The following is a 26498-nucleotide window of genomic DNA, read 5'->3' on the forward strand; positions in this document are numbered from 1 at the left end:
CTGATGACCCTGAGAAGGAACTCAAGTTAAAGAGAGTGGGCCCTTTTAGAGAGCTACATGGCATGGATTCTAATTAGACTCGTGGCTCTATAGTGCACAGTGCAGAGGCCTTTTTCTAGTGTTGTGAGAAAGGTGCATCAGTAAATTTTCTAAAGGAAGATACATCTGGAGAGACAATACAAGCTGTGTGTAATTTTTGTCTCTAAAATTAGGAAAAAAAGCTTTAAGAGCATTTTCATAGTGCCTGTCTTCCATAAAGGGCAGACAAACTGACTACACAGAGAGAATTCTGTTTTGCTCTCATATTAGAGAGGTTCCTGAAAGGGCTTTTACCCTTACATAACTTATAAACTAAAGGAAACTACTTACTACTGTGAAATGCTTACTATTCATCAAGTTTGGGATTAGGAGTATTGTATTTGTCATTTCCTATAATTCTTGCAGTATATTGGTACGTGCCTGTACAGTTTATTTTGCCTGTATTGTTAAAGAAATACGCCTCAAGAGGCTTGCTGGCACGCCCTATATCCCACAACTAATAAGTGATTATTCTATTCTTTTTGTGTGACTTTGTGGTAAGACGTTCTCATTCAGAGTAAAAAAAAAAATAGAGAGATTTTAAAAATATTTGATGATTAATGCTCAACTATGATTTCTAGTTCCTCCAAAAATACAGCATGGAACTAGACACATAAAAGTCAAAGTCGGCCAGAGAGTAGACATCCCATGCAATGCCCATGGGTCTCCACCTCCCGTGATGACCTGGTTTAAAAGCGGAAGGCCTGTGCTAATTGAGGGAGTGCAGCATCCTAGCAATCCGGATGGAGCCCTGAGCATCGAGCAGGCTGTGATCTCAGACGCGGGGGTATATACATGTATGGCCACGAACGTAGCCGGCAGTGATGAGGTGGAGGTGACATTGCATGTCCAAGGTGGGTTTTGATGTAAGAAACGTGTATATGGTAGAATGAGGGTGAGAGTGAGGTGAGACCCCTGGGCTCTACACAGGATGTGCAATCACGGATCTCTTTAGGGAGAGTTCTACATATAACTTTAACTTTGAAGGGAGCATTATCCAGAAGCAAACAAATGATACTGTTGCTAACCCTGAGCGAAATTTTTATGTTTACTTTTGAAGCTAAAGTCACTGGTGTATATAATGGAAGTAGTCCTCCGGTAACGGGCCACCCAGCATTTCTGGTTTGGGAGAAATTGCAGCTGGAGCTAGTTGGAATAGTATTTCCCTTCATACCTCACCTCAACTGATCCCTGAGAGGTCACGGCTCACTGCTCCTCTATTGTTATTGGCTTTATTTTGAGTTTTGTTGCTGAGGTTGGGCCAAGTGTCTGTCATGTTCTAGGCAACAGTGATGAAGTAGTGACAGAAAGCTTTCTTGAGCTGTTCTCGTAAAACAAGCAAAGAAAGGAACAAGGTCCATAGATAAGGAAAAGTATGGTGGGTAAATTAAAATAGGATATTGTTCTGGCAATGGACTAGTTTGGGTTGGGTTGCCAGCTAGGAATTATGTAATTCTCTAGAGTAGTATTTAGGATGAGGGTTTACTGGCTGGCAGGAACTAGTACTAGAAGGTTTCTGTCTCACTCTGCTAGAGGGAATACCATACAAAGGCAGGAAGTGAGGACGAGTGGGTATAGAAATCAACACAACATTTAGCACTTAATAAATGGGACATCACAATTGCTAGGGTATGAGTGTCTAGGACACTACTGGAGAGCTTATCTAGCTCAATATTCACTCAATAAACCTTACTAAGTGCCCACATTTAGAGTGAAAGGAGAAAGATACACACTTCTAATATTCTTGTGAATCTCAGAGATAAATCATTATAGACTCTACACAGAACTTGTATTGAATATTAATCCAAATAGGTCTGTACCTGATAATAGTATATCTATAAGAAACCTATAAAATGTGTAAAGGTTTGCATGGGAGTGTGACGATAGGAAGATACAGATATGGTAACATACATGGTGCTACATGATTGAACCACTGGCAGCAATTCCTGTTGGGAGACAGGAGAAGGGCAGACAATTAGTAGGTGACCATAACAGCCACATCAAAGAATAAGGGAATTGGAATGGGAGAGTGTCCAAGGAAAGCCAGAGACAATGTATTTGTTTTTGTACTAGAACCACCTACAATGGAAGACCTGCAACCTCCTTTTAACACTCCATTTCAAGAGAGACTGGCCAATCAGCGCATCTCATTTCCATGCCCTGTAAAAGGTATGTAATACTCAGGGATACAGGCATGGGTAATGCTGTGAGTATGAGATATGGACACATTTCTAAGTTTCCACCTGAAATTTCTAAATTTCTGCCTGCTAATCTTTGTTACAAGGATTTGAACATAATGGAAATGCTCTTCCTTCAAATAATTCTTTGGATTGGTATTTTTCCATCATCCATGTTTTATTTCTTTCAGTAAAAGGATCTCCCAATCATTCAAGCTTGCTTAATCTAGGATTTTTTTTTTTCAAGACTGTTCCAGTCTTTTTTAAAAATTACTTTGCACTGTATTCTTTCTGGAAATGTTTTCTTGTTTAAAAGGTTGCATTTGATCTGTTCACAACATTGCCTACTAATGTCAATTAGTAAGGGGTATAAATCAGAGTTATCCTCTGTCTGAGGCACTTTTATTTTAATCCGTTTTTCCTTCCTAGGTCTACTCACACTGGTAATTTTGGGACCATGCCATAGGTAACATGTATCTCAGTGGCTTTTTACAAACCCTTTTAAAAATACTACCATGTTTTCTGCCAGGAGCTGGTCCAGTCTCTGTCCATAGGGGCCGTTCTTCCTGCCCTCTTTGTTCTGGGTGCCAAGCACACATTAAAGACATTCTCTCACACGTGCATCCATCTACAATAACTCAAACTTGCCTGTGGTAGTACTGGCAAAGTCCAAGCAGTGTTCTTTGCATAGCCCTTCTGGCCTGGGCAGGAGGGCTCCAGGCAGCTGCCAGCAACAGTGCCCCAACGTGTACCTCTTCTTAGTTGTCCCTGGAGAGGGCAGAAGTCAACGCCAGCAGAGCTGCCTGTGTTTGGTAGCAACCACTTCCCCTCCTTTATCCATAGCTACCTCCAGTATCTGAAGAAAGGTAACTTTAACAGATTGTTCAGACATCTGCAAACTTGGCAGTAATAGCTCTCAGGGCCACTGGCAACTAGAGAGACAAGACCTGGAGAAGAGGCATCTTCAGAATAGTGGGAGTTTGTGTAGGTCCTGTGGGGTCAGCTGCCCCTTGACCCTACCTGTGGCATAGCTGCTTTTCAGTCTGCTTGGATCCCTTACTCTCAAGCTAGCTTCCTTGACTTCCCATTTCCATGAAGGAACCATCTTTTCTTAGGTCCTCATTTCCTTCTGAAATAGAGTTCTTGGGTGCGTGCAAAAGTGGCTAAGGGAGTTTTCCTTGTCTTTTATTTTATCGGTGTGTGTGTGTGTGTGTGTGTGTGTGTGTGTGTGTGTGTGTGTGAACAGCTTTGAGGAATCAGGTCTCTCCTTCTACTGTCTGCTCTGGGGACCAAAGGCAGTCATCAGATGTCAGAGCAAGGGCTTTTAGCCACTGAGCCATCTCACTGGCCCGCATTTTGCTGTCTTTGCTGGAGATTTCATGTTGATAGTAGTTATTCTAGTACTCATAGGTAAAAGTCAATGCTCTGATTTCCTTTGTTTGTCTGTCTACTTTTTATGAGTTTCTTCAATAAACGTTACTTGCAAAGTCTGACTGTTGTCCACAAAGGAAAGAGTAGGAACATAGAAAGAAAATGATTATAACCTCTGAGGTTCCCTCAGAACGTGGACAGACAGATGATCAGTTTTACTGTCTTTTCCAAGTTAGTAAAAATCTTACACTGATCAAGATTAAATTGGCTGATTTTTTTTCATTTTTCTCCTTACAAATATGCCTTTCATAATCACTTTTATGAGACATTACTTAATATTGGGTTTAGCTTCACCAGTATATCGCATCTGTTTCTGCCATCCTTGTGCCCTTATCTTGGATTGTATGTACTACTTTTGATATGTTTATTACTTTAGTATTGATTGCTAATGACATCTTATGGAAATATGTTAGTTCTGTTTCATGTGCTTTGTCTTCAGTATAGGAATCAATCAAGCCTTGAGGTGTTTAAAATAGTGCCACTTACATTTTTTTTTTTCCAAATAAAACATTCACAGCACAGTTACTGTTTTTCTGTCCATAATATCCCCTGTGGCTTTAATAGATATTCAAATACAGTTCTTATCATTTTGACCCATAAGCATGTTGCTGCCGTCTACTCTGCTATTCATAAATAAATCTAGAAGACTATTTCTTTCTCATTGCATTGTCTATGTTTAAAGAATCAAACTCTTGTCTTTTGATAAGCAGATGAGATGGAAAGTATGTGTTGGTTGTGCAAGTTCTGTGTGTTTACTAAATAGAGCCCTTTCCCAAGTAACTATAGGCCACCATTTCTACACTTCCCTCTGCACTCTGTCTGGTTGGGCAGGTTCCTGGCATACACCCATGCCAGTGCCTCACCTTTGCTTCCTCTTTTCTTCATTCCCAGTCTCCTCCTCTAGCTTATCAATTTGATGAGTGCACATTTTTCCCCCATTCTGGTCACCATAGTGAACTCACCAGGAAAACATTTTGTATCTTATACTCTGAGTTTTCTGATTAAAAGCAGCTTTGATCAACTAGAAGCCCCAGGTCTGAAAACTGATCAGGAATTAGAGTTGTTCCCTAGCTACCATTAATTGTAGTATCTTCACTCTCTTCTTGAAAGTGGCACAGTGCCTCTGGATGCTCTTGATGTATTTGATTTTTTTTTTAACTTTTCCCCCTAATTTTGTTATAAAAGGGCTGTAATTTCCTGTGTAGGTACTCCTAAACCAACCATCAAGTGGTTACACAATGGAAGAGAGGTGACTGGGCAAGAGCCTGGTGTCTCTGTCTTGGAAGATGGTGCGCTGTTGGTAATTGCTTCTCTTACACCACACAACAATGGCGAGTACATCTGTGTGGCCGTCAATGAAGCTGGGACGACAGAAAGGAAATATCACCTCAAAGTTCATGGTAAATCCAGATGAAAACGTTAAAACTAAGTAACTAAGAATATTACTTTCTAATTTTTGTATGTTTAATCAATATATTATTACTTAATATTGTGAATATATTAATATCAAACAGAAGATAGGAAATTGGTTAACATTTATTTATTGCTCAAAATTTCATTCAATTTCTGGTTGAGACTTTACATCTCTCAAAGTTTAAATAGGAGAGAAAGATATGGCATGAAAGCCTGCTTATCCTGATAAGTGATTTGCATGCGTTCTCCAGAGCAAAGCAACCAGTTTTCCATACACCGTGTGTGTGATTTCTCAGAGACTGTTTTAAGGCACAAATAAGTATGAAAACCTTATGAAAAGAACATATATGATAGAATATTATATCTGCTCTCTATACCTGGGCTATTTCATTGAACAATCTGTCTTGTGAATTATTCTAGGGCCCTATCTGTTATCTATAACATCTCATTAGATGAGTTCATATGACATATTTAAACTTTCTCTACTGATAACTATTCAGATTGTTACCAGATAGTTACAGTTACTTAAACTTTTAATGAAAACTTTGAACCTGTATTATTTTGTAAGAGTATGTGATGTTTAGATTTTGTTGATGATGGCTTCCATATGTGTGACATTCATTTCCACCAGCCAAGTAGTGAGTACTATATTTTTTAAATGCATTCCCTAAAACTTTCAATATGTGAAATGTTATTTCTTAACGTTATCCTAAATTTCTTCCTGAACTTAAAACCCTGACATAAAGTAAAACATTACATAGGGATTTTTATTCATGCATGTCAGCTGACACATTTCATTTCATAAGAAAGTATGTGCTTGCATATCACTAGCTTTTTGCCATCATTTGCATGTGAAGTTTCTAAAGGGCTTTATGGAGAAACTTGAAAGCTGCTGTTGAGTACAAGACTGTCTAGTCATGACTTTCTCTTTTGCAGTTTCACCGGTAATTAAAGATAAGGAACATGTGACAAACGTCTCCGTGCTGGTAAACCAGCTGGCCAGTCTGTATTGTGAAGTAGAAGGAACTCCATCGCCTGTCATTATGTGGTATAAAGATGACATCCAGGTACATGGAGACAACCGTGCATAGTATGCACAGTTCCCTGCCTCTGTGCCTGAAATAAATGGTGCAGATACGAATTTCTTCTCAATAATAACAAATGCCACACTTCTTTTCTAATGGTGGAGTTTTATCAGCTTGGAAAATAACAATAATTTGTCTCATGCAGGTGACAGAGAGCAGTACTGTTCAGATCGTGAACAATGGGAAGATACTAAAACTCTTCAAAGTGTCTGCAGAGGATGCAGGAAGATATTCCTGCAAGGCAATTAATATTGCAGGAACCTCTCAGAAGTACTTTAATGTTGATGTACTAGGTAAGGAAAACCGCTTTAGAAAACAATCCTACAGGTTAGATACATTTCTTATGGTATGACAAAATAGAGAGATTAAAAAAATAAATTGATAGGAGATATACCATTTACATCAATCATTTATTATGTTGTTCTTAATTTTTAATTATTTATAATATAAAGATGGCTTTGACTCATATATACCAAGGTGTCATAAACTTAAAAGTGGTACACTGTATGTTAAGATAATTCTCTAGGCAGTAGCTACAGAGAGAAGTATTTAGGTACATGGGTAGCTGTGCAACAATGTGATTATCAATGTACATCTCCTGAAGCTAGCAGAATGCTTGAACTGGAAAAGGTCATACATCTGTTTCCACTATAATCTAATAAATTAGAGGAGCAAAATCAGCCCTGGTTGTAATCAGGGGAAGAGAAATCTGACAGAATGGGATGGCAGGAAGAGAATTCTGAAAGTGGGTAATCACTGTGCTAGATTATGATACAAATAATTTTAGTGACTGTCATTAGTTTAATTTTTAGTCAATTTATATGTCACATAAGTTCACTTTGTGATAAATGAACTTCTTTTTTCAATATTTTATTATCAAAAGAGGTTTATAATTGGTTGTTTCTAGTAAAAATGAAGCCTAGAAGTGATGTGTTCATAAAAGTTAGCACTCATCAGTACAAAAATAATCAATTTCCTTATTTTCCCCAAACCTGAACTATATGTGTCTTTTTCCTACAGTTATATTTATATTTAATCACAGGCCCTTTAAAAAAACCTCAGCCATTTTTCATATCACTGGTCTTGGCATTGTTTTCTCCTGATATTCATTCTCTCCATGAAGTCCATCTTTGTGCTGATGATCCCCAGGTCTAGTTTGGAATTCCTTAAGCACTAGGAAAAAAAATTAGTCTTCACCTTACTATCTTATTATGTTTTTATCTACTTATTAAAATTTTGTGTTATTTTAAGAGAGTCTCTCTCATATTTCACACTGGCCTCAAACTTGCAATCTTCCTTGCCTCAGCCTCCCAAATGTTAGGACTACAGATGTGTTATGATGCTCATGTTTCCTTAGCATGTTGGCTTGAGTGCGCTCTCTACATGTTACTGAATACCTTGGTGCTATGTCAGACTGAAAGACCCCAGTGACCATTTTCTCCATTAAAAGTTGGGGTCTCCGAGTGACCTGCGTCTCCACGCTCCCCCTGCTTTGAAATTTACCCATATTATCTACTTCTTTCCATTCCATGGTGAAGGCGTGTTTTAATTTATAACAGCCCTTTAACTTCCTTTCTGCACCCAGTCATCATTAATCTGATCCATTCTTCACTCAGCAACCAGTGAGGTCCTCATATAAATATATTATTCTGCCGTACCTCATCCCCACTGAAACCCTATGCTGCCTAATAATTTTCTGAAGATGAATATCAGACCACTTAACATAATACAAAAGAGAAAGTTAGATAGTGAGGAAAATATACATGAACAGTTTCATTTGATTAATCCCAAGGACAAAAATGAATATGTTCTTTTTCATGTTGTACATCATACTCATGCCAAGTGTTGTATAGGCATCCTTCAAAAAACGATTAAGGTAGACTTGACCATATGAATTTAGAATTTGTGAGCCATTTGAGATTGACATTGTTTATGACATTCACTATCTAAAATGTATGTCAATAACACATTAGATCAGATGAACTTTGCTGCTCAACTCATTCCGTGAGTTTTGCATACAAGTTTAATGTGCCTCAAAAAGACTTCTGTTCTGTCATTATGCTTGAAGGTAATTGTCCTGCTAACAAAATTTTATGAAAATATTCCTGTATTTAAACTTAACGTTTGGGCACACAGTGTGATGTGAAAGAGAGCTATCATGGGATATTTTATATATGACATTAATCTATTGTTGAAATACTTTGATAACCACTGACTGCCTGCTTCTTCCCAGGACCTTTGTGCTAAATTGTGTATTTTATGATGAAATGTCTTTGTTCAAGTTCCACCCAGCATAATAGGTGCCAGCTTCCCAAATGAAGTCTCGGTTGTTCTTAACCACAACACTACCCTGCATTGCCATGTCAGAGGCACTCCCTTCCCGGCCATTCACTGGTTCAAGGATGGAAAGTGAGTGTCATGTCTATATCTGAGAGTGTAATTTATAAGAAAGAGATACATCAATGTGTAAGGCTTACCTCCCCTTTTAATCACTTTAAAAAATATGTTAAATGACCTTGAAGGAGAAATGATGTATTAAAAAATCTTGTAATATCTTTCATTTTTCAAATAACAAAGCCCTTTATAAATTTGGGGAATTTATTATAGAAGTAGATTAATGTATAATTATTGAACACCAAAGTCCTCTGCACAAATATTAACAGTAAAAAACAGATTTCAGTGAAGAGATAATCATGTCTTTCCAAGGTATTGAACTACTGAGAAGGGAAACGTGCTAGTGACAATATAATGAGTGTGCAGACTAGACTAGTCTGCCTAAAGTGAGAATCACAGAGAGCAATTGCACTTCCCAGAGTGCCAGTGTCAAGGGCTTTGCCCACACGGATATGGCTACAGTGATCTATAGTGGTTTGAGATGTTACTTCTCACTGTCTGTGTGCCCGAGGGGAAGATAGCTAAAGGACTAAGCAGCAGGGAGGCTAGATTGGCTGTGTATAAAATACAGAATCCATTTACACTCCCAAGAAATTAACAAGATTGACAACACAGAAAAATTAATTAGAAGTATATATACAAGCTCACGAGAAACATTAAAAGATTCTCATCCTCAACAATATGATGTATATATATATATAAAATAAAATTTTGTTTCTCATAAGTCACTTTTAAAAATAAAGGTTTGAAAATATCAAGAGTCGTCTGGATGTGGCAAGTCAGGTTGCAGTACTGGAGAGATCATAAAGCTATGTCCTTAGAGGCAATTTGATGTTGCGTATTAAAATTACAGTGTTCAGATGCTGTCATTCAGGGGTCACATCTCCATTCTGCAGACAGTTCAGCAGACATGCATGTTCCACAGGAAGTTCATTTGCTGATATTCTCTGGCAAACTGCAGTGGCAGAGTGAAAACTAGCCAGTGCCAGATGTCAGGAGACAGATGACACACAAGACTAAGGGATTCATACCAAAGTAACTCCACAGCTGCCCTAACAGCGCAGGGCAATGCAGGGGAACAGCACAGTGTCATTTGCAATAAACTGTAGACTTCTTCAGGAATACCTGTATGAATGAAGACTGTCTGGTGAAAACAGGTGGATAAAAATCAAACTGACATGATGAGAAGTCAGAGAGAAGAGTCACATTTGTGGCAACAGATCAAGAATGATTTTCCAATAGGAACGGTTAGGTTTATTTGTTTAAATTTTATGTCAACTTTATAATTAATAATGAACAAAATGTCAGTGTTTCATAAATTTAAGTAACACCTTATCAAGTGCTCACTCTTTTTTAAAAGTCTCCGTCCCCCAAATGCTCAGTCTTAAAAAAAAAAATCTTCAAATGAACTAAACCAGTGGTTCTCAACCTGAGGGTCACGACCCTTTGTGGAGTTGACTGACCTTTTCACAGAGGTCATCTAAGACCATCAGAAAACAGATATTTACATTATGATTCACAACAGTAGCAAAATTACAGTTAGAAAGTAGCAACAAAAATAATTTTATGGTTGGGGGGGTGTCAGCACATGAAGAATTGTATTAAAGGGTTGCAGCATTAGGAAGGTTGAGAACCACTGTCCTAAACTATGGTACTTTTAACTTTTAGGCAAGTTATATACAATGTCATACCAAAGAATAGTAAAGGATAATACTTTACAAAATTAATGTCTTTTTCACTTATTGAGAACACTGGATGCTGGCTTATAATCTACCAACACATTCAATAGTTTATTATGTGACTAAGTCACTGTTTTAAAAAAATATAATTAAATGTTTTAAAGCTTTTTTATGAGAAATAGATTAAGGAACTTTAAAGTAATGATTCTTTTTTTCCCTTTTTTTTATTATTATGTGTTTTAATTTTATACATCAGCCATGGGTTCCCCTGTCTTCCCCCCTCCCATCCCAAGTCCCAATCTCCACCTTCCCCCCAGCCCCTCCCCTCCATTCCCATGTCCTCCAGGGCCAAGACTCCCCTGGGGATTCATTTAAACTTGGTGGATTCAGTACAGGCAGGTCCAGTCCCCTCCTTCCAGGCTGAGCATGTGTCCCTGTGTAAGCCCAAGATTCCAAACAGCCAGCTTGAATGATTAAGGATGGGAAGGGAAAGGTTTTCGTCTCAAAGAAGTAGTTTTCCAGCTCCTTTAGTAATGTGGTTTAATACTTTTCAGTCTGTGGAGTAGACACACTAATCACAGTGCATTTTTAAAATCAGTTTTGTCTCCTATTTTAACTTCATACCATGTAATTTTGTAATTTGTAACACAGGAGACACGGAAAAGTTCAAACGGACCTCTGAAATAATTTCTTTTCTAGGCCTTTATTTTTGGGAGATCCCAACATTGAACTTTCGGACAGAGGACAAAATTTACATCTCAGAACTGCACGAAGAAGTGACAAGGGGCGCTACCAATGTACCGTGTCTAATGCAGCAGGCAAGCAAGCCAAGGACATAAAACTGACTGTCTATGGTAAGTGTGACTTTTCTCCTGGCGTGGCCGAGAACAAAAGTTTGCTCTAATATTCTTTGTCCTTTCCCTCCATGTTGAATATGTAGGAATGCTGTTCAAGCAAAGAGGAGTCTACCTTTACGTTTTAAACTCTAACAATGCATTCAGTTTTTTTTTTTTTTAAGGCAGTTTATCCTTATCTGTGGATTTATTCAGATTACTTAGTAATTTTGATATGGTGAGGTATTCCCTAATTGGTTAGTATAAGTGTAAATAAAATGCCTATGTCCTTAAAGAGTTAAAGGAAAAACTTTAGGGCAGGTGGTGGTGGTGCATGCCTTTAATCCCAGCACTTGGGAGGCAGAGGCAAGCGGATCTTTGTGAGTTCGAGGCCAGCCTGGTCTACAGAGCGAGATCCAGGACAGGCACAATGCTACACAGAGAAATACTGTCTCAATCAATCAATCAATCAATCAATCAATAAATAAATACTTTAAAGAGTATATAAATGTATAAAATACACCAAAGCAACTAGTATACCAGCAATTCAATTGTTACATTTTTATTCTGTCTTGGTTTTTATCCTGACCATATGATAATATTTTTAATGCCATGTGTTCTTTTTTGCCCCACTGAATCCCTACCAGAAATAATGTGTCTTAGTTACTTTTCCATCCCTGTGACAAAACACTGTGATCAAGGCATCTTATAGGAGAAAGTATTTAATGTGGGGCTTACATTTACAGAGGTCAGAGTCCATAACCATCATGGCAGGGAGCACGGCAGCGGGCAGAGACTAATGGCCCTGGAGCAGAGAGGGCACATGGGAACAGCATGGGCTTTTGACACTTCAAAGCCTACTTCCAGTGACACAACTTCTCTATCACGGCCACACCCCATAATCATTTCCAAACAGGTCCCCAAACGGAAGGTCAAGCAATCAAATATTGAGCCTACCAGGACCATTCTCATATAAAGCACCAAACAATGTAAGCCCTATTTTCACAAAAAATTTCAACCACCAATGAAAGTGACTTTCAGAGTCAGTTTTATGAATGTTATGCCACAGACACAACAGCTTCCATAGCCGAGAGGAATAGAACTCTTAGGTTAGTGGTTCTTAGCAAGGCGTTGCAAGTAGTCATATGTGGTTAGTGAGAAGTTCGTCCAGCCTGAGAGGTGCTTTAAGAATAAAATGCATACCAGATATCAATATGGTATGAAAGCTTTATATGAGATATCTGGTTAATAATTTTACGATATATTCTAAACTTGTATTTTGGATATATTGGGCTAAGTAAGATGTATTCTTAAAAACTACTTCCTTAGTTTCTTTTTATACGTTCAATGTGGCCTTTGGAGAATTTCCAATTACATATGTGGTTTAAGTTATGTTTTTATTGAATAGCAGTTTCAGTAATTAATAAGAATGTGGGCATTAGAGACAAACTTGTATTTGAACCCAAGCTCTGCCACTTTGTGACTTCATATGGATTCCCTTGCCCCTCTGAGTTTCTATTTTCTTAATGGATTTAGTAATAGTGCCCATACAGCAGTAGTACTATGAGTATAAAATGCTAGAAAAGTTTTATTTGGCATTTAGTAAGGGTTCAATATATGTTTTTTTTATCATTGTCCATTTAGCAATACCCTTCCTTCCTTCCTTTTCTTTCTTTGTTTCTTATAGGGTTTCACTCTTAGGCTAAATTTGTCTGAAACTCATGGTGATCCTCCTGCCTCTGATTACTAAGTGTTAGGACTGCAGGTGTGTGCCATCACATCTAGCTCAAAGTTAGCTTGATTTCTACTTTAACAATTCTATTTAAAATAATATTTTAAAATTATATTTGTGTTTTAATTTTACACATCAGCCATAGGTTCCCCTGTCCTCCCCCTCCCCTCCATTCCCATCTCCTCCAGGGCCAAGACTCCCCTGGGGATTCATTTAAACCTGGTGGGTTCAGTACAGGCAGGTCCAGTCCCCTCCTTCCAGGCTGAGCAAAGTGTCCCTGTGTAAGCCCAAGGTTCCAAACAGCTAGCTCATGCACCAAGGACAGGTCCCGGTCCCACAGTCTGGATGCCTCCCAAACATGGCTCAGCCATTAAAGGCTAGGCTCACAACTAAAAATATAAAATAAGATTTTAAGATATAGGTGTCTATTTTAATTTTTAGTACCACTTTTAAATCCAAGAATTTGTATTTAAAGCAGAATTTTTAATCATTTATGTGTATTATTGGAAGTCTATTGGGAAAATCAGTCATGAAAAAACATGCCCTCTATAAAAGTGCCATCACTCAAAGATTAGTTACATAAACGCCAAGTTAAACAAAAGTGTTATTACCATCATTGCTGTCCCAGCAGAGCCAGCCATTGAGACAACATGCACAGTGCCTTCCCAGGCTGTTGTATTGTTGCCAGAGGTTATTGTGAATACAATTTGGAACTTCAGTAAGACTCCCATTTCTGTGAGGCTTGGATTTATTCAGTTCAGATCCTCATGTTCACTCTGTGTGATGCCCTCAGGCACCCAGAAGAGAGGGCTTCTTGGATTTTCTGATTGAAAGGCATTGTGGTATTGAGAAGTTCTGAGTATTCTAATTTGGGAAACCATATCCTTGCTTTTCTAGTAAGCTGCCCTATGCTGTCAAGTGGGTAGCTTTAGGCTTACTTTATTTCATTTGTGAACATATGACTCTCATAAAATGAAAAAACACAAATGCTGTACTCTAGATATCTGAATGTGTATGTAGATTTCAAATTGAGGGTCTATTTCACCCTAAAATTGATTGTTTTCCTCATTTACATGCTCATATTGTCACATGAGGATGAGCAACAATAGAAATGAACATAAAAATTGTATCTGAATAAACAAAAAGAATGAAGTGTGTAATTTGAAAAATCCATATGGAACACACTACTGTAGTAGCTTCCTAAGATGTGATGATGCATTGATAAAAAGAGTTTAAATGGAGTTACCCTATAATGATGAGATAATACCCAACTAAACACCACATGCTAGCAAATAAAACCCTACTTCTAAAAATGGCTTACTTCTTTTTGAGTTGTTGGCCAGTGAGTTACCATAGAACCCCAAACATTACAGGCTACTGCTAATACTCTTGGTTACTCTCTAAAACTTAATGGTATGACCCTATTGCTGAAGACACCTCATACTTGATTCATAGAACATGGATGAGTCAACCTGGTACTGACCCAGAAGCCTTATCCCTACTGGATACCTTTTATGATGCTGGAAGATGCTATGCACCATACCACAGGAGAAAAGTCATTATCAATGTTACCCAGTTGTGAACCCTGCCAGCTACATTAACAACTGGCCTGATGAGCTATACTCACTGCACAACAGTAGCACAACTGTCATGGTAGTAACAAACAACTTTCTGTTTGGATCTAAGGCATATTCTATGCAATGGAATCCAACCCCATGCCTATTAGTATTCTGTTAATCCCACATAGTATTAAAACATGCTATACCTGTAGATCAATATATTTCTCAACACTCGTCAAAAAAAGCTTCTTGCAGTAGATGATAATTAATAGAGTGACTTTCAACAGGTCAGTCTATAGAGAATATAGACTGTGGAGTGCTTATCACTAAGTGAAGCATATCTATCACACTTCTCTCCACATGACTCAGAGATCTTCCCTAAAGAGACAGTGGGAAGATAGTTAAACCACAGGTGGTGGATAACATCTAGAAACAGTATCTTCTGGACAGAACAGAACAGTTGCATTTATCAGTGCTCAGCAGCTGTGAAAGCATACACAAGGCCTGCAGAAGTTCAAAACAGACAAAAATCTCAGCATAGTGTTAGGGATGTGTGGACAAAATTATTTAATAGGGCTATTTTTCCTGTCATCCAAATTGATAACAAGTGTTCATATGTTACTATTGATGATTGGTAATGAGATTATATTTGTTGTATTTTTTAAAATGTTTTTCCCATAGATAGGCCCTGCTCAATACTGCTGTTAATTTTTAACAGGAGTTTTTACTGAGCATATTCATTTCTAGGAAATCATTCATAACATTCTTTTTTTGATATTTGCTTTTTAATATACCATTGCAAACAGGCAATTAATCAGTTCTAGTTGAAAGCTATATGGAAGGTTCTGTTGCAAGGATAAATGGAACGTCTTGAATGTGGAGATTTGCACATTTATGTCAAACATTGGTAGAACAGTTGTTTGGGTTCAGAAGATATAGTAAAAATATGTGGGTGAATCAAGTTCTCACTTCTGGTTTGAGCTTTTGACAGCCTGAGAAATGTGGTAAGTAGCCTCACACTACATGAGTTTGAAAGAATCGTATAACTACTATAATTCTAATTTGCATATTTAGTGTCTTGTGCTGTAATTTTAAATTGAAAACACCATTTGAAGAAAAACAAGTTTCCCAAACTCTTCAATATTTAATAACAGTATTAAAGCATGACACTTTTCATTCAGAAAAAAATTCAAGGTCAGCCCTGAACTCACTAAACATGAACACAAAACTTTAGCAATATTAAAACTTGCAACTGCTTCTCAGAAGTGGTCATGGAACTCATGATGTTCATATCAATAACAGCAAATGAAACACACCATTGGCACTAGGGGCTCATTAACACACAACCATTCTGTGCAAAGCACTTGCTGAAAAATAATAGTCATGGAACACAGATGTTTAAATCTGTATACTTCATTCATTCTTTTCTTTTTTTTTTTTTTTTTTTTTTGTACTTCACATATTTGTTTTTACCATCATCAGTTGTGACAAATCTTAGCAAACTGCACTCCAGCTAGCGTTGCTTGGACTTCACTGAGGATATTTTCTGTCAGTATTTGTTCTGCATAGATTGTTCTTAGAGACCAATTCTTCATGGTTGTCAAACTTTGCACCAACTCCCCAGATAAGCCCAAACAGCTTAGTCTTGGTAACATTTGTCAAGAGTGTCAAAGGCAAGAATAGTCCATGGAAGAAATTGCCCTTTAAAACTGACTATTCATATTGCCTCCAGAGTCATCAGCTGTCAATCACCAACAAACTGATTTTCTCTGGATATATGTCTTCAGCTGCTGCACCATAATTAATTTAACTATACCACCACTGAAAAAAAATGACCTTCTTTGCTGCCTAACATGCTACTTAGGAACTTACTTTGTTTTATTCTCCTTTTTTAACTTTTTGATTTTTGTAAAGAAATTATTAGGCTGAAACATCCCATTTCGCATATTCTAATATTTCAAATTGTTGGCCTATCTTTGAATTAGGAATATTGGGATGAGTGCTTAGTCTGCTTATATTTATGCTTTAAGAGCTGTAGTGCCATCCCTGTATATGTAAAGCTCTGCCTTTTAATCTTATCGTGAGAGAGACCACACCACACTGTGACACTCCTCTTTCTTCTTCTTGTTTTGTGATGAGGAATATGCACTAGGGACAAAATTAATCATACATTGTTACTACTTTCATGGCGCTTGAAATGCTAGCAGGATACAAGTATGTCACTAAGCTTATGACACACTGAGTAGCAAAAGGAGCAATGAGCACACCACATGAGTAGCCATTTGCAGCTACTTTGTTACGACTATTCAGTGAAAGTAGCCATGGCCAATACCCAAATGAATGAGTTTGACTGTATTCTAACAAAACATTGGACAGTCTTAACTCTGCATCCCCTGGCCTGTTTGAAAGTTGGCTGGTCCCAAGCTTTAAAGTAAATGTACTTATAGGAAAATGATTCCACTATCAAATTCACCCATAAACATTGTAGGCCACGACTTGGATTGTGTCTGTTACTCTGAAGTAATTCTCGGGAAGATTTCTAGAAAGTGTGACGCTATTCTATTAGCACCAGAATCTTATTTTCCAATCAATATCCTTTTCGACTAAAGGTTCCTTGGAGAAATAGTTAACTCTAGAGATGTGCAGGATTATAAAAGATGAATGTGGAGTGTATAGTAGGACACTCTATTAAGGAAGTGCAAAAGTAAAATAAGATGGTGTGGGTGTATCAAAGGAGCTAACTAAGAGAACTTGGGTTGCCCAGACTGCTTAATTTAATGTAGTATTGGTTATATCCCCAAGTATAATATAAGTTCTTAAAACTTCATAATGATAGAAATAAATGAATTAGATATATAAAGTGGGTAGGAAGATAATGTCTCCCATATAGAATTCCAAATACATTATGAAGATATTCCTTTGCCAGCAAAGTAAAATATAACTGCCTATGCCATTCACATAGGCAGGGGATAGTGGGGGAAAAAGCATCTTCCTAGTCCAGGGACTTGGCAAACATGGCCCTTAGCCAGGTAGCCAGGATGACAACATCAGCAGTCGGTCATGTTTACATCAGTTACCTGCAGTAGCATGTGAGGAGAGGAACAACACCTCTCACTGCTCTCTCTCAATACCCTGAGCCCTAGCTTAACCACAAGAAGGAAGTTCTACAGAACATCCTCTTCTAAACCCTAACAATTAATTAAAATTCTATTAAGGCACTCCACTGCAGATGCATGCCATTCGATTTCTTTCAGATTGTTGCAATTGTACCTTGCAAGAATCATGCTGAAAGTATGTAGCTGAGAATGTGCAACTTACAGCATTTTTCCCCCAAAATCCCAGTCCTCAGTGGCCTGAGAGGCCAGGCATGGGGCCATGATGTAGGGGAAGCTACCCATGGAGCCGATTAGCTATGTGCAGCTGAATGAATGGACTCCAGGCGGTTCAAAACTAATACTAGTAAGAAAGAAGAGACTCCACAGCTGCTACCAGTAGCTGGTCCTAAAAGCACTCAGAGGTGCTTCTGTATTTTGGGAGAGGACATGCAGTAGTGCTACCTCTGACCTTTTTGTTCCTTTGGCATGGTTTTTGAACTTAATGTGCCTTCATTAAGTGAGGCTTTGGTTTGGATTGCTTTGTTTGTTGAAGCTAACTTGCTTGATTACTCCAATATGGTCTATCCCATGAGCTACTAAAACCGGACTGTGACTTACTTGACTGTTTTACTGAAAGCTGGAACTGGAAAGGAAGGTGACAGAGACTGTGTGGATCAGAGAGGGAAGTAATCATCTGTAGAGGACACAGACTTCCTGTCATTAATATATATTTATGTTAAACTAAAAACCTGAGCTACTTACTATCATGATGCAGGTGCTAAATTTGTGTTCCTTTTGAAATCTTTTGTAGTTCCACCTAGTATTAAAGGAGGGAATGTTACCACAGAAATATCGGCGTTGCTCAACAGCATAGTTAAACTGGAATGTGAGTCCCGGGGGCTTCCAGTGCCTACCATTACCTGGTATAAGGATGGCCAGGTCATCATATCCAGCTCACAAGCGCTTTATATTGATAAAGGACAATTTCTTCACATTCCAAGAGCACAGGTCTCTGATTCAGCAACATATACATGCCATGTATCCAATGTTGCTGGAACGGCTGAAAAATCATTCCATGTTGAAATCTATGGTAAGGATATATAGATATCTTACCCAAGTGCCTTTCTAGTATATTAACATCTAGATTATTCACTAATGAAGCCTTGGTGGGAGGTTTTTTCATTCTATATGGATAATAATTGGAAGAATATTATAATTTGAAAAATTCTTACAAAACTAAGGTTAGCAAATCATAGTTCATTCCTTTAACCAGCTCTTCCCCTTGGAACTTGGAGCATCTCAACCATTTGGTTCTTAGCAATATGGTAAAAGATAACTTTGTCTTTTTGTATCATGACAGTCCATAGCACCTCAGAATAATCAGAATAGTTGTAGATCAGTTGAACCAAGAAATTCTTTCCTTACCAGCTTAGAAGGAAAGAGGAATGTGGGAAGCTCCTGTAGTCAAAGCATGAGAAAAAATTCCCCCTTTATTTACTTAAGATATTCTTTTATGACTGGGAAAAGAATTACCTGAAATATTACTATTGTTTCCCCTAGTTCCTCCAATAATTGAAGGTGACTTGGCCATGCCTTCAAATAAGCAAGTTGTTATTGGTCAGTCATTGATCTTGGAGTGTAAAGCTGCTGGCAACCCTCCTCCCGTTCTTACTTGGTTAAAAGATGGTGTACCTGTGAAAGCCAGTGACAACATCCGCATAGAAGCCGGTGGGAAGACACTTGAAATCCTGAGTGCCCTGGAAGGTGACCGGGGACAATATATATGTGTGGCTACCAGTGTGGCAGGAGAAAGGGAAATCAAATATGAAGTTGATGTCTTAGGTAAGTAAGGATATTACTACCTGGACTGTCAGATTTACAGCAGTGCATTGCTGAACACATCTGAGATCATTAGTAATAACTGGATTGTTGAACACATCTGAGATCATGTAGTAATAACTGGGTTGTTGAACATATCTGAAATCAGGTAGTAATAACTGGGTTGTTGAACACATCTGAGATCATGTAGTAATAACTGGATTGTTGAAAACAGCTGAGATCATGTACTAATAACTGGATTGTTGAACTCATCTGAGATCATTAGTAATAACTGGATTGTTGAACACATCTGAGATCATGTAGTAATAACTGGGTTGTTGAACACATCTAAGATCATTAGTAGTAACTAGATTGTTGAATACATCTGAGATCATTAGTAATAATTGCACTGTTGAACACATCTGAGATCCTGTGGTAATAACTGGATTGTTGAACATATCTGAGATCATTAGTAATAACTGGATTGTTGAACACATCTGAGATCATATAGAAATGACACAGTCTAAACTCAGGTGTAATCAGCTTTTCAAGTCTGTTCAAGTGGTGAGTTTCTCAACAGAGTCCTATAATCTAAATCTTATGCAGCTCTTCCATAGCTTTTGATGAATGTGCTTTGTTCTTGCAAGGAAATTTTCATAACTATATCAACCTCTGGCTGCAGCGAGTCACAAGGTGCTCTTTTATCATAGCACTGTGTCAGACAACAGGTAATAGTCTCTGGACCTTGGAAAACCATCTTGCAACCTTGAGACTGTAACTGCAGCCAGAAGATTCTTAAATGAGTGTTATTATGAAAATAAACAAAATAAAACATGGATAAACTTTACATTAGCATAGCATCTATGGCACCATAGTGTGTGTCAGAGAAAATTCCTAGTGACTGGAGCACGTTCATCATAGCAAGTTACTGACAAATTCATTTACAATTTCAAATCCCCTGGAGTATCAAACTCCTATGAAAAACATCAGTTTTCTTAGCTATTACTGAGCTGTCAGGGTGGATTCGTTCCTGTAAACATGTCTTTGCCTGCTACCTTCTGTCTTTTTCTTTCTTCCTTTCTTCTAGTACCACCAGCTGTGGAAGGAGGAGATGAAACCTCTTACTTCATTGTGATGGCAAATAACTTGCTGGAGTTAGAGTGCCAGGTCACAGGCTCTCCGCCACCAACAATCATGTAAGCGTTTTGGTATGTCTTCTAAATACCTCTCTCGCTTTTTAATGTAAGTGTTTTGGAGTTGTCCTAAAGGATTTTTGACATTGAGGAGAATCAGTACAAAATCATATTCCTCTTGGAAAAGATATGGTCTATATACAAGGCAGCGGGTACCTGGCACTCAAAAAGAACACATGTTGGTACAAGTGGAGACAATCCTTTGTATTACTTTAGGAATCCTATTTTCAGTCAGAAGATATAGACTATTATGCACTATTAGTGTTAGAGCTTTCTGAGGCACTGACATGTGTAACAGACTATTAAATAAGAAGAGTAGCAGAAATAGTGTAGAAATGGGGAGGTTAGCACGTTCATAGTCTTGTCTGGTTGGCCTCCTTCCTACGTTCTCAAAGCATTATTGAATATACAATTTTTATTTCCAAAATGGTATGAGACATGCAAAAGAAAAGTTGATTGACTACAGTTCACACATTATAAAGTGATAGCCCACAAAACCATAAAACTCTGATTTCAGTGTATTTGGTTTGCAAACATTAGAAGCTCATTGTCTTTTGTTGGTTAATAACATTTAAATACTATAGTAAATAGTATCATTTATCCCTTTCTGTAACCTTAACTTATTAGAATGATAACGAACTCATTACAGAGTTCTTGAATTCCAGCTGTATGCCAACCTCTCTGAGAGACCATGCTTCCTTTTTACTTCTCTTCAGCATCCTGTTTTACAGAGCGGTTAATTAGGAGATCAGGTGAATGCATAGGAGAGAACAAATACACCACACAAATACCCTCTAGAAAATTGCTTATCTACAATATGTATCTAGAATTCTTTTTGCCTTTCTCTCCAGGTGGCTAAAAGGCGGTCAGTTAATTGATGAAAGAGATGGATTCAAGGTCTTACTAAATGGACGCAAACTGGTTATTGCTCAGGCTCAAGTGTCAGACACAGGCCTTTACCAGTGTGTGGCAACGAACATTGCAGGGGACCACAGGAAGGAGTTTGAAGTGACCGTTCATGGTATGCCAAGGAAGGGATGGTGCGCTGCATTTAAACTGCTCTGGGCTTTATTCACTATCTCATTCAGATAGGAGCAGAGTCATGTGGAAAAATCTTGTGTTGTATAAAATAGTGAGAAAAAGGGCAAGTGTAGTTAAATAATAACAGATTTACATTATTTTCTGGGGCAGCGATTCATCCACAGTATCATGTGAATAAGATTCAACAGTAGTTGTTAGCAAGTGTATTCTACCTGGTGTCAGAGGGTGGAGAGCTAGACTACAATAGAAGAGCATGGCCAAAACTCCAAACAGGAGTGATTATGAACAGTGTTTTCCAGAAGCAAGACTTAGGGTATAATTGTGGGATCCAAGAACATAAGTGTATTTACAGAGCTGGCACATTAAGGTTATGACCATGAATTTAATGACAAGAGCAAATCTCTGCCAGGGCATTATGTGTCCTACTTGCCAGCAGAACTTGAGAAGGAGGGGACTGGAATCAAAAACTGAAGAGTCGTTTGATATGCACAGGAACAGAATCTGCGAATAGCAACAACATTCTTCCCCCTGTCTCTGTAGACTCTCTTTTAAATTTTGTTTTTCCATGTCCCATGTGGAATACAGACAGATCTAGTCCACAGTTTGAATTCTAGAGAAAGAATCTGGCAAGCCCAGATTCAATCACCTTATAACCCCAGGTTTAGTTAGCCTTACTAGGGACAAAGTCATGTGCCTAAATACTGCTTGAATCTGGCATTAGTTTAAGGAGGTCATTCCAGAGAAATGGATGTTAATTATCAATTGGAAAAATAAGTCAATGGGCTTGAGCCAAGCATACATGTTAGGTTGCAGTAACCATATGGACATTTGGCTACTCAAATAATTAAAGCCAGAACTAAAAATCAGTGTTATCTAAAATGACTAAAATTATAAATTAAATACAAATTAAAATTGTAAGTTAAATAAAAATTTAAACAGATAAAGTTGTTTCATTGTTTGTGAAAAATGTTAATTTTTCTAATTTTAGAGTTTCAAGTCCCTTAAACATATTTTAAATATGTTTTTATTAATCCTTTGAGAATTTTATGTGTACATAAAATGTAACTTGATAATACACACTCATTCCTCATTCTTCCCCCTCCTGGATCTACCCCACACACATATCCCAACTTTATGCCCCAGAGGAGTTTTCTTTATATAACCTTGGAGTGTTTTTGTGCTATCCATTTATCATGGGTGCCTCACACATAATCTTAGGTCTGTGATGTCATTGATTGAGGTTTTCATTCTCTCTCTCCCTTCTTTTCATCTAGTTCCTCCAACAATCAAGTCCTCAGACCTTCTTGAAAAGACTGTGGTGAGATACAAGCCAGTCACCTTGCAATGTATAGCCAACGGCATTCCAAACCCATCCATTACATGGCTGAAGGATGACCAGCCTGTGAACACTGCCCAAGGAAACCTCAGAGTAAGTATAAGACACTGAGTCTAAATTAAGACAGCTATGGGTCTTGCTAACTCTATCATCTCATTATTTCTTAATTATAGATTTTCCTATAAGACACATTTGGCAGAAATTTGGTTAAAATACATTTTCCTTCATTTCTCAATAGAATTAAAAACCCTTGCTGGTGTAGCTTTCAGTGTAGGAGTTGTATTTATTTTGATTTATGCCTTCAAAAATTGATATCTTGGGAATGACTAAAAATAATTTCTCACATGCTGACTGTGCCCTCTGGCATTTAATTATGTTTTAGTGACTATTTAAAGAATTAGAAACTAGGTAAACATGAATAGCTGACAGATTTCTAACCCAGATAACCTAACTGATGCACTTAAAAATCAGAAGTAGCCAGACCTGGTGGTATAGGCCAGTATACTCAACTATTCAGGAGGCTGAGGCAAGAGGATTGTAGTTCAGGCCTACCTTAACGACAGTGCAAGCTTGAGCCTAATTTAAGCAAGATAGTGAATTCCTGTCTCAAAATAAGAGCATAAAGAAAGGGTCAGAGATGTGCCTCAGTGATGGGGTGGTTGTACAGCATGCAAAAGGCTCTGGGTTCAATCTCCATTTAAAAAAAAAACAAAAAAAGCAGAATTAATACACTTTTCTAGTAGGATTAAGTTAATTGACAAATGGTGTCTTGAATTTTACTTAAAAGTTTTCAATATGAGATAGGTCTTGAGTTCTTTCCATAATAGAAATGATATAGATATCTGTTTGTTATTAATTATACTCCACAACTGGTAGAACTGATCCCACACCCCTATAGGAAAGAAAAACTCAGTACACAGACTTCAAATACAGTTCAAGTAAATGATTGCTTAGCTTGGAGGGAGAGATTTATCAGTTGGTTACACAAACATAACTGAATATTTAATGAGTATATTAAAGTTGGAATATACAGAGCATCTGAGGAAAGCCTGTGAGCAGAGTTCTGAAGAGTGCATAGGATCAAGTGGGAAAGAAATAAACACTCCTGAGAGAGTATGTATACAGGCGAACACAGTAAGGAGAGTCTGTGTCCTCTTAGGGATTTGAAAGCAAGGCTGAGGAAGAGAGGAAAGGCAGAGGGGTTGGTGTTGTACAGAAGTGAAGAGGCAGTAACAAGCACTTACACAATACTAATTATTTTATCTTTACCAAGGCAATTGGGGGATAACAGAGTTTTAAGAGAGGAGTGCCATGACCAGGTTTCCATTTTAAATATAGTTATGCACTACTTTACAATGAGGATATATGGCCAGAAAGGCATACGTAACTCAGCACTTTCATCACTGTTAAAACTTTATACTATTCTTCCACAAACCCAGATAGCATAGCCTGGGGTACACCTTGACTAGACAGTAAGTGTCATCATCTATATGGTCCACCATTTGCCAAAGCACGCTATGTGGTACATGACTGAAGTTACTTGCATCCTTTCTGAAAAATTAAGTTGGTGGGTCAAGAGTAGATATGTAAAACCAGTTAGAACCAATATGCATTTCTCTAGGAGATGGAGGTAGAAGGTTGATAATATACACTAGTTACAGAAAAGATATTTTGGTGCAGTAGTCAAGTCATTGTAGATTGATGAAAGACAGTTTATTAAAGATGAGGGCTGTGTGTGTAAGGAAAACTCCTGAGACTTTAAACTAAATAATGATATGGATGACACTGACCACCAGTGATATGGGACACTCTGGAAGAACATAAGGGAAAGTACTGTGATTTTTAATTTCAGGCTTCTGTAGTTCACATCAGTTGGAGATACACTGGTAGAGATGGTGGACATGGCAGTAGGTTATTGCAAATGGCCATGGAGATAAATAGAATGATATGGCTAGAATTATTGGCACAGTGTTTATATTTCAAGCTTTGGGCACAAATACGTCCCAAAGAGTAAAGAAGTAAAGGGTAAAGAGAGAAGATCACACTAGTGCCGAGTGACAAAGAGTTGTGACATTAAAAGCCAGGTACAAAATTGTAGGGATGAAAATAAATGCATGGATATGTTCCTTAGCATGTTCAGTGCAGCTTGACTGGAAAATAGGTTAACTGGGAATTCACTTGGGACCATGGAGAGATCATTTGGGGTCGGAATGTGGTAAGCCTGGAGGGCTATGCTGAGTTCAAATTTCCTCCTGGGCAAAGTGGGGAGCCATGAATGAGGTTTGAGAAGGGAAGGGGGAAGAGATCAAATTTCCATCTTAAATAAATTATTCTGGCAACAGTGTGCAAGATAGATTAACAACTGGGGAGGCCGGAGACACTGGAATATCAGTTAAGAAGCCATCATCATCCCCCAGTTGTGGTGGAACTGGAAAACAGGGGATCTGAGACACACGGCTGCACTATAATTAATAGAAGTCAAAGTGGGCGCCAAAACCCCAATGACTGGAAAAATTGTGGGCGCCATTAAGCAAGACTGGGAAAATGCAATGACAAGTCAGTTTTAGGAATATGAAGGAATAATTTACAAACATAGTTCTGGATAGTTCATGTGTTAACTTGTCCTAGGACCATGAATATAGAGCTCAGGAGACCAGCAGGGGCTGAAGCTGTAAATTCAGGTGTGTGCTTAGGGTTTTTCATCTAAGTCATGAGATTGGATGAAAATACCAGAGTTAAGTTTCCTGTTTGTGCAGCTGAAAGAGGAAGCAGGTTCTAAACATAATGTCCTGGGAGAGCCTGGGTGTAAGGGCTAAGGAATGCTCTCTCTGTGATGCCCTGTGAGTACAGACCATCAGAAGTCTGGACATCTAATGTTGTGTGTGGTAAGAGAGACTATGCACTTAACTGTGGGCTACTGGTCAATGCGATTGGATGTTACTGGTGACCTTGGAATAATCAGTGTTAAATAATGACCTCTGATTCACCGGCTTTAAAGTGGCAGAGTCCTGGCTGCAATGGATTTCAGAGAGGAGTAAGGAGAAAGCAGGAATTTATCGGCATTCCTATTATTCAGTTTTTATAACTTTTACAGTTTTTCTGGCCCCTGTGACAATTTCGTCAAAAAATATTGTTGCCTTAAAACCATTTATGAAGTGTTACATAAATGTGGTCATGGTTTTTTTTTTTTTTCAGAGAGTTTAAATTTTCATCACATGTTTCATAGTCCCGCATGAAAGTCTTTTATTCAATGGGGTTTTATGACTATACCAGGAGACCAGCCTTAAGTTACTTTATTTTGTGTCATCAAATGAATAAGAATACATTTTTAAAAATCAAATTAGCTTATTTTCTTGTGCATAATGAAGTGATCTGGCTCTCAAATATTGAGTTAACTGAGATATAAAACTACAATTAAACATTATACATATAAACGAACTTTTCTATCTCAGCAAATGTTTTTAGATCCAAACAAAATACTGCCATGCTCTCTGTTCCCAATTAGATACAGTCTTCTGGTAGAGTTCTACAAATTGCCAAGGCTCTTTTGGAAGACGCTGGCAGATATACATGTGTGGCTACCAATGCTGCTGGAGAAGCCCAGCAGCACACTCAATTGCATGTGCACGGTAAG

At 38.0% G+C, this 26498-nt stretch overlaps 1 protein-coding gene across 1 annotated transcript in view; it reads left to right on the forward strand.

Annotated features, from left to right (window-relative positions):
• Positions 1 to 26498, forward strand: part of Hmcn1 (hemicentin 1) — a 439960-nt gene that overhangs the window by 244156 nt on the left and 169306 nt on the right. The window contains exons 24-36 of the mRNA XM_036202400.1: positions 660 to 932; positions 2152 to 2247; positions 4892 to 5086; positions 6036 to 6166; positions 6330 to 6477; positions 8467 to 8593; positions 10957 to 11111; positions 18288 to 18566; positions 19037 to 19318; positions 20382 to 20490; positions 21339 to 21508; positions 22803 to 22957; positions 26370 to 26493. Of these exons, the coding sequence (XP_036058293.1) occupies positions 660 to 932; positions 2152 to 2247; positions 4892 to 5086; positions 6036 to 6166; positions 6330 to 6477; positions 8467 to 8593; positions 10957 to 11111; positions 18288 to 18566; positions 19037 to 19318; positions 20382 to 20490; positions 21339 to 21508; positions 22803 to 22957; positions 26370 to 26493 (2244 nt within the window). The remainder of the gene's footprint in view (positions 1 to 659; positions 933 to 2151; positions 2248 to 4891; positions 5087 to 6035; positions 6167 to 6329; positions 6478 to 8466; positions 8594 to 10956; positions 11112 to 18287; positions 18567 to 19036; positions 19319 to 20381; positions 20491 to 21338; positions 21509 to 22802; positions 22958 to 26369; positions 26494 to 26498) is intronic.

This window comes from Onychomys torridus, chromosome 11 (assembly GCF_903995425.1).
Source record: "Onychomys torridus chromosome 11, mOncTor1.1, whole genome shotgun sequence".
In the NCBI taxonomy this organism is placed as follows: domain Eukaryota; kingdom Metazoa; phylum Chordata; class Mammalia; order Rodentia; family Cricetidae; genus Onychomys; species Onychomys torridus.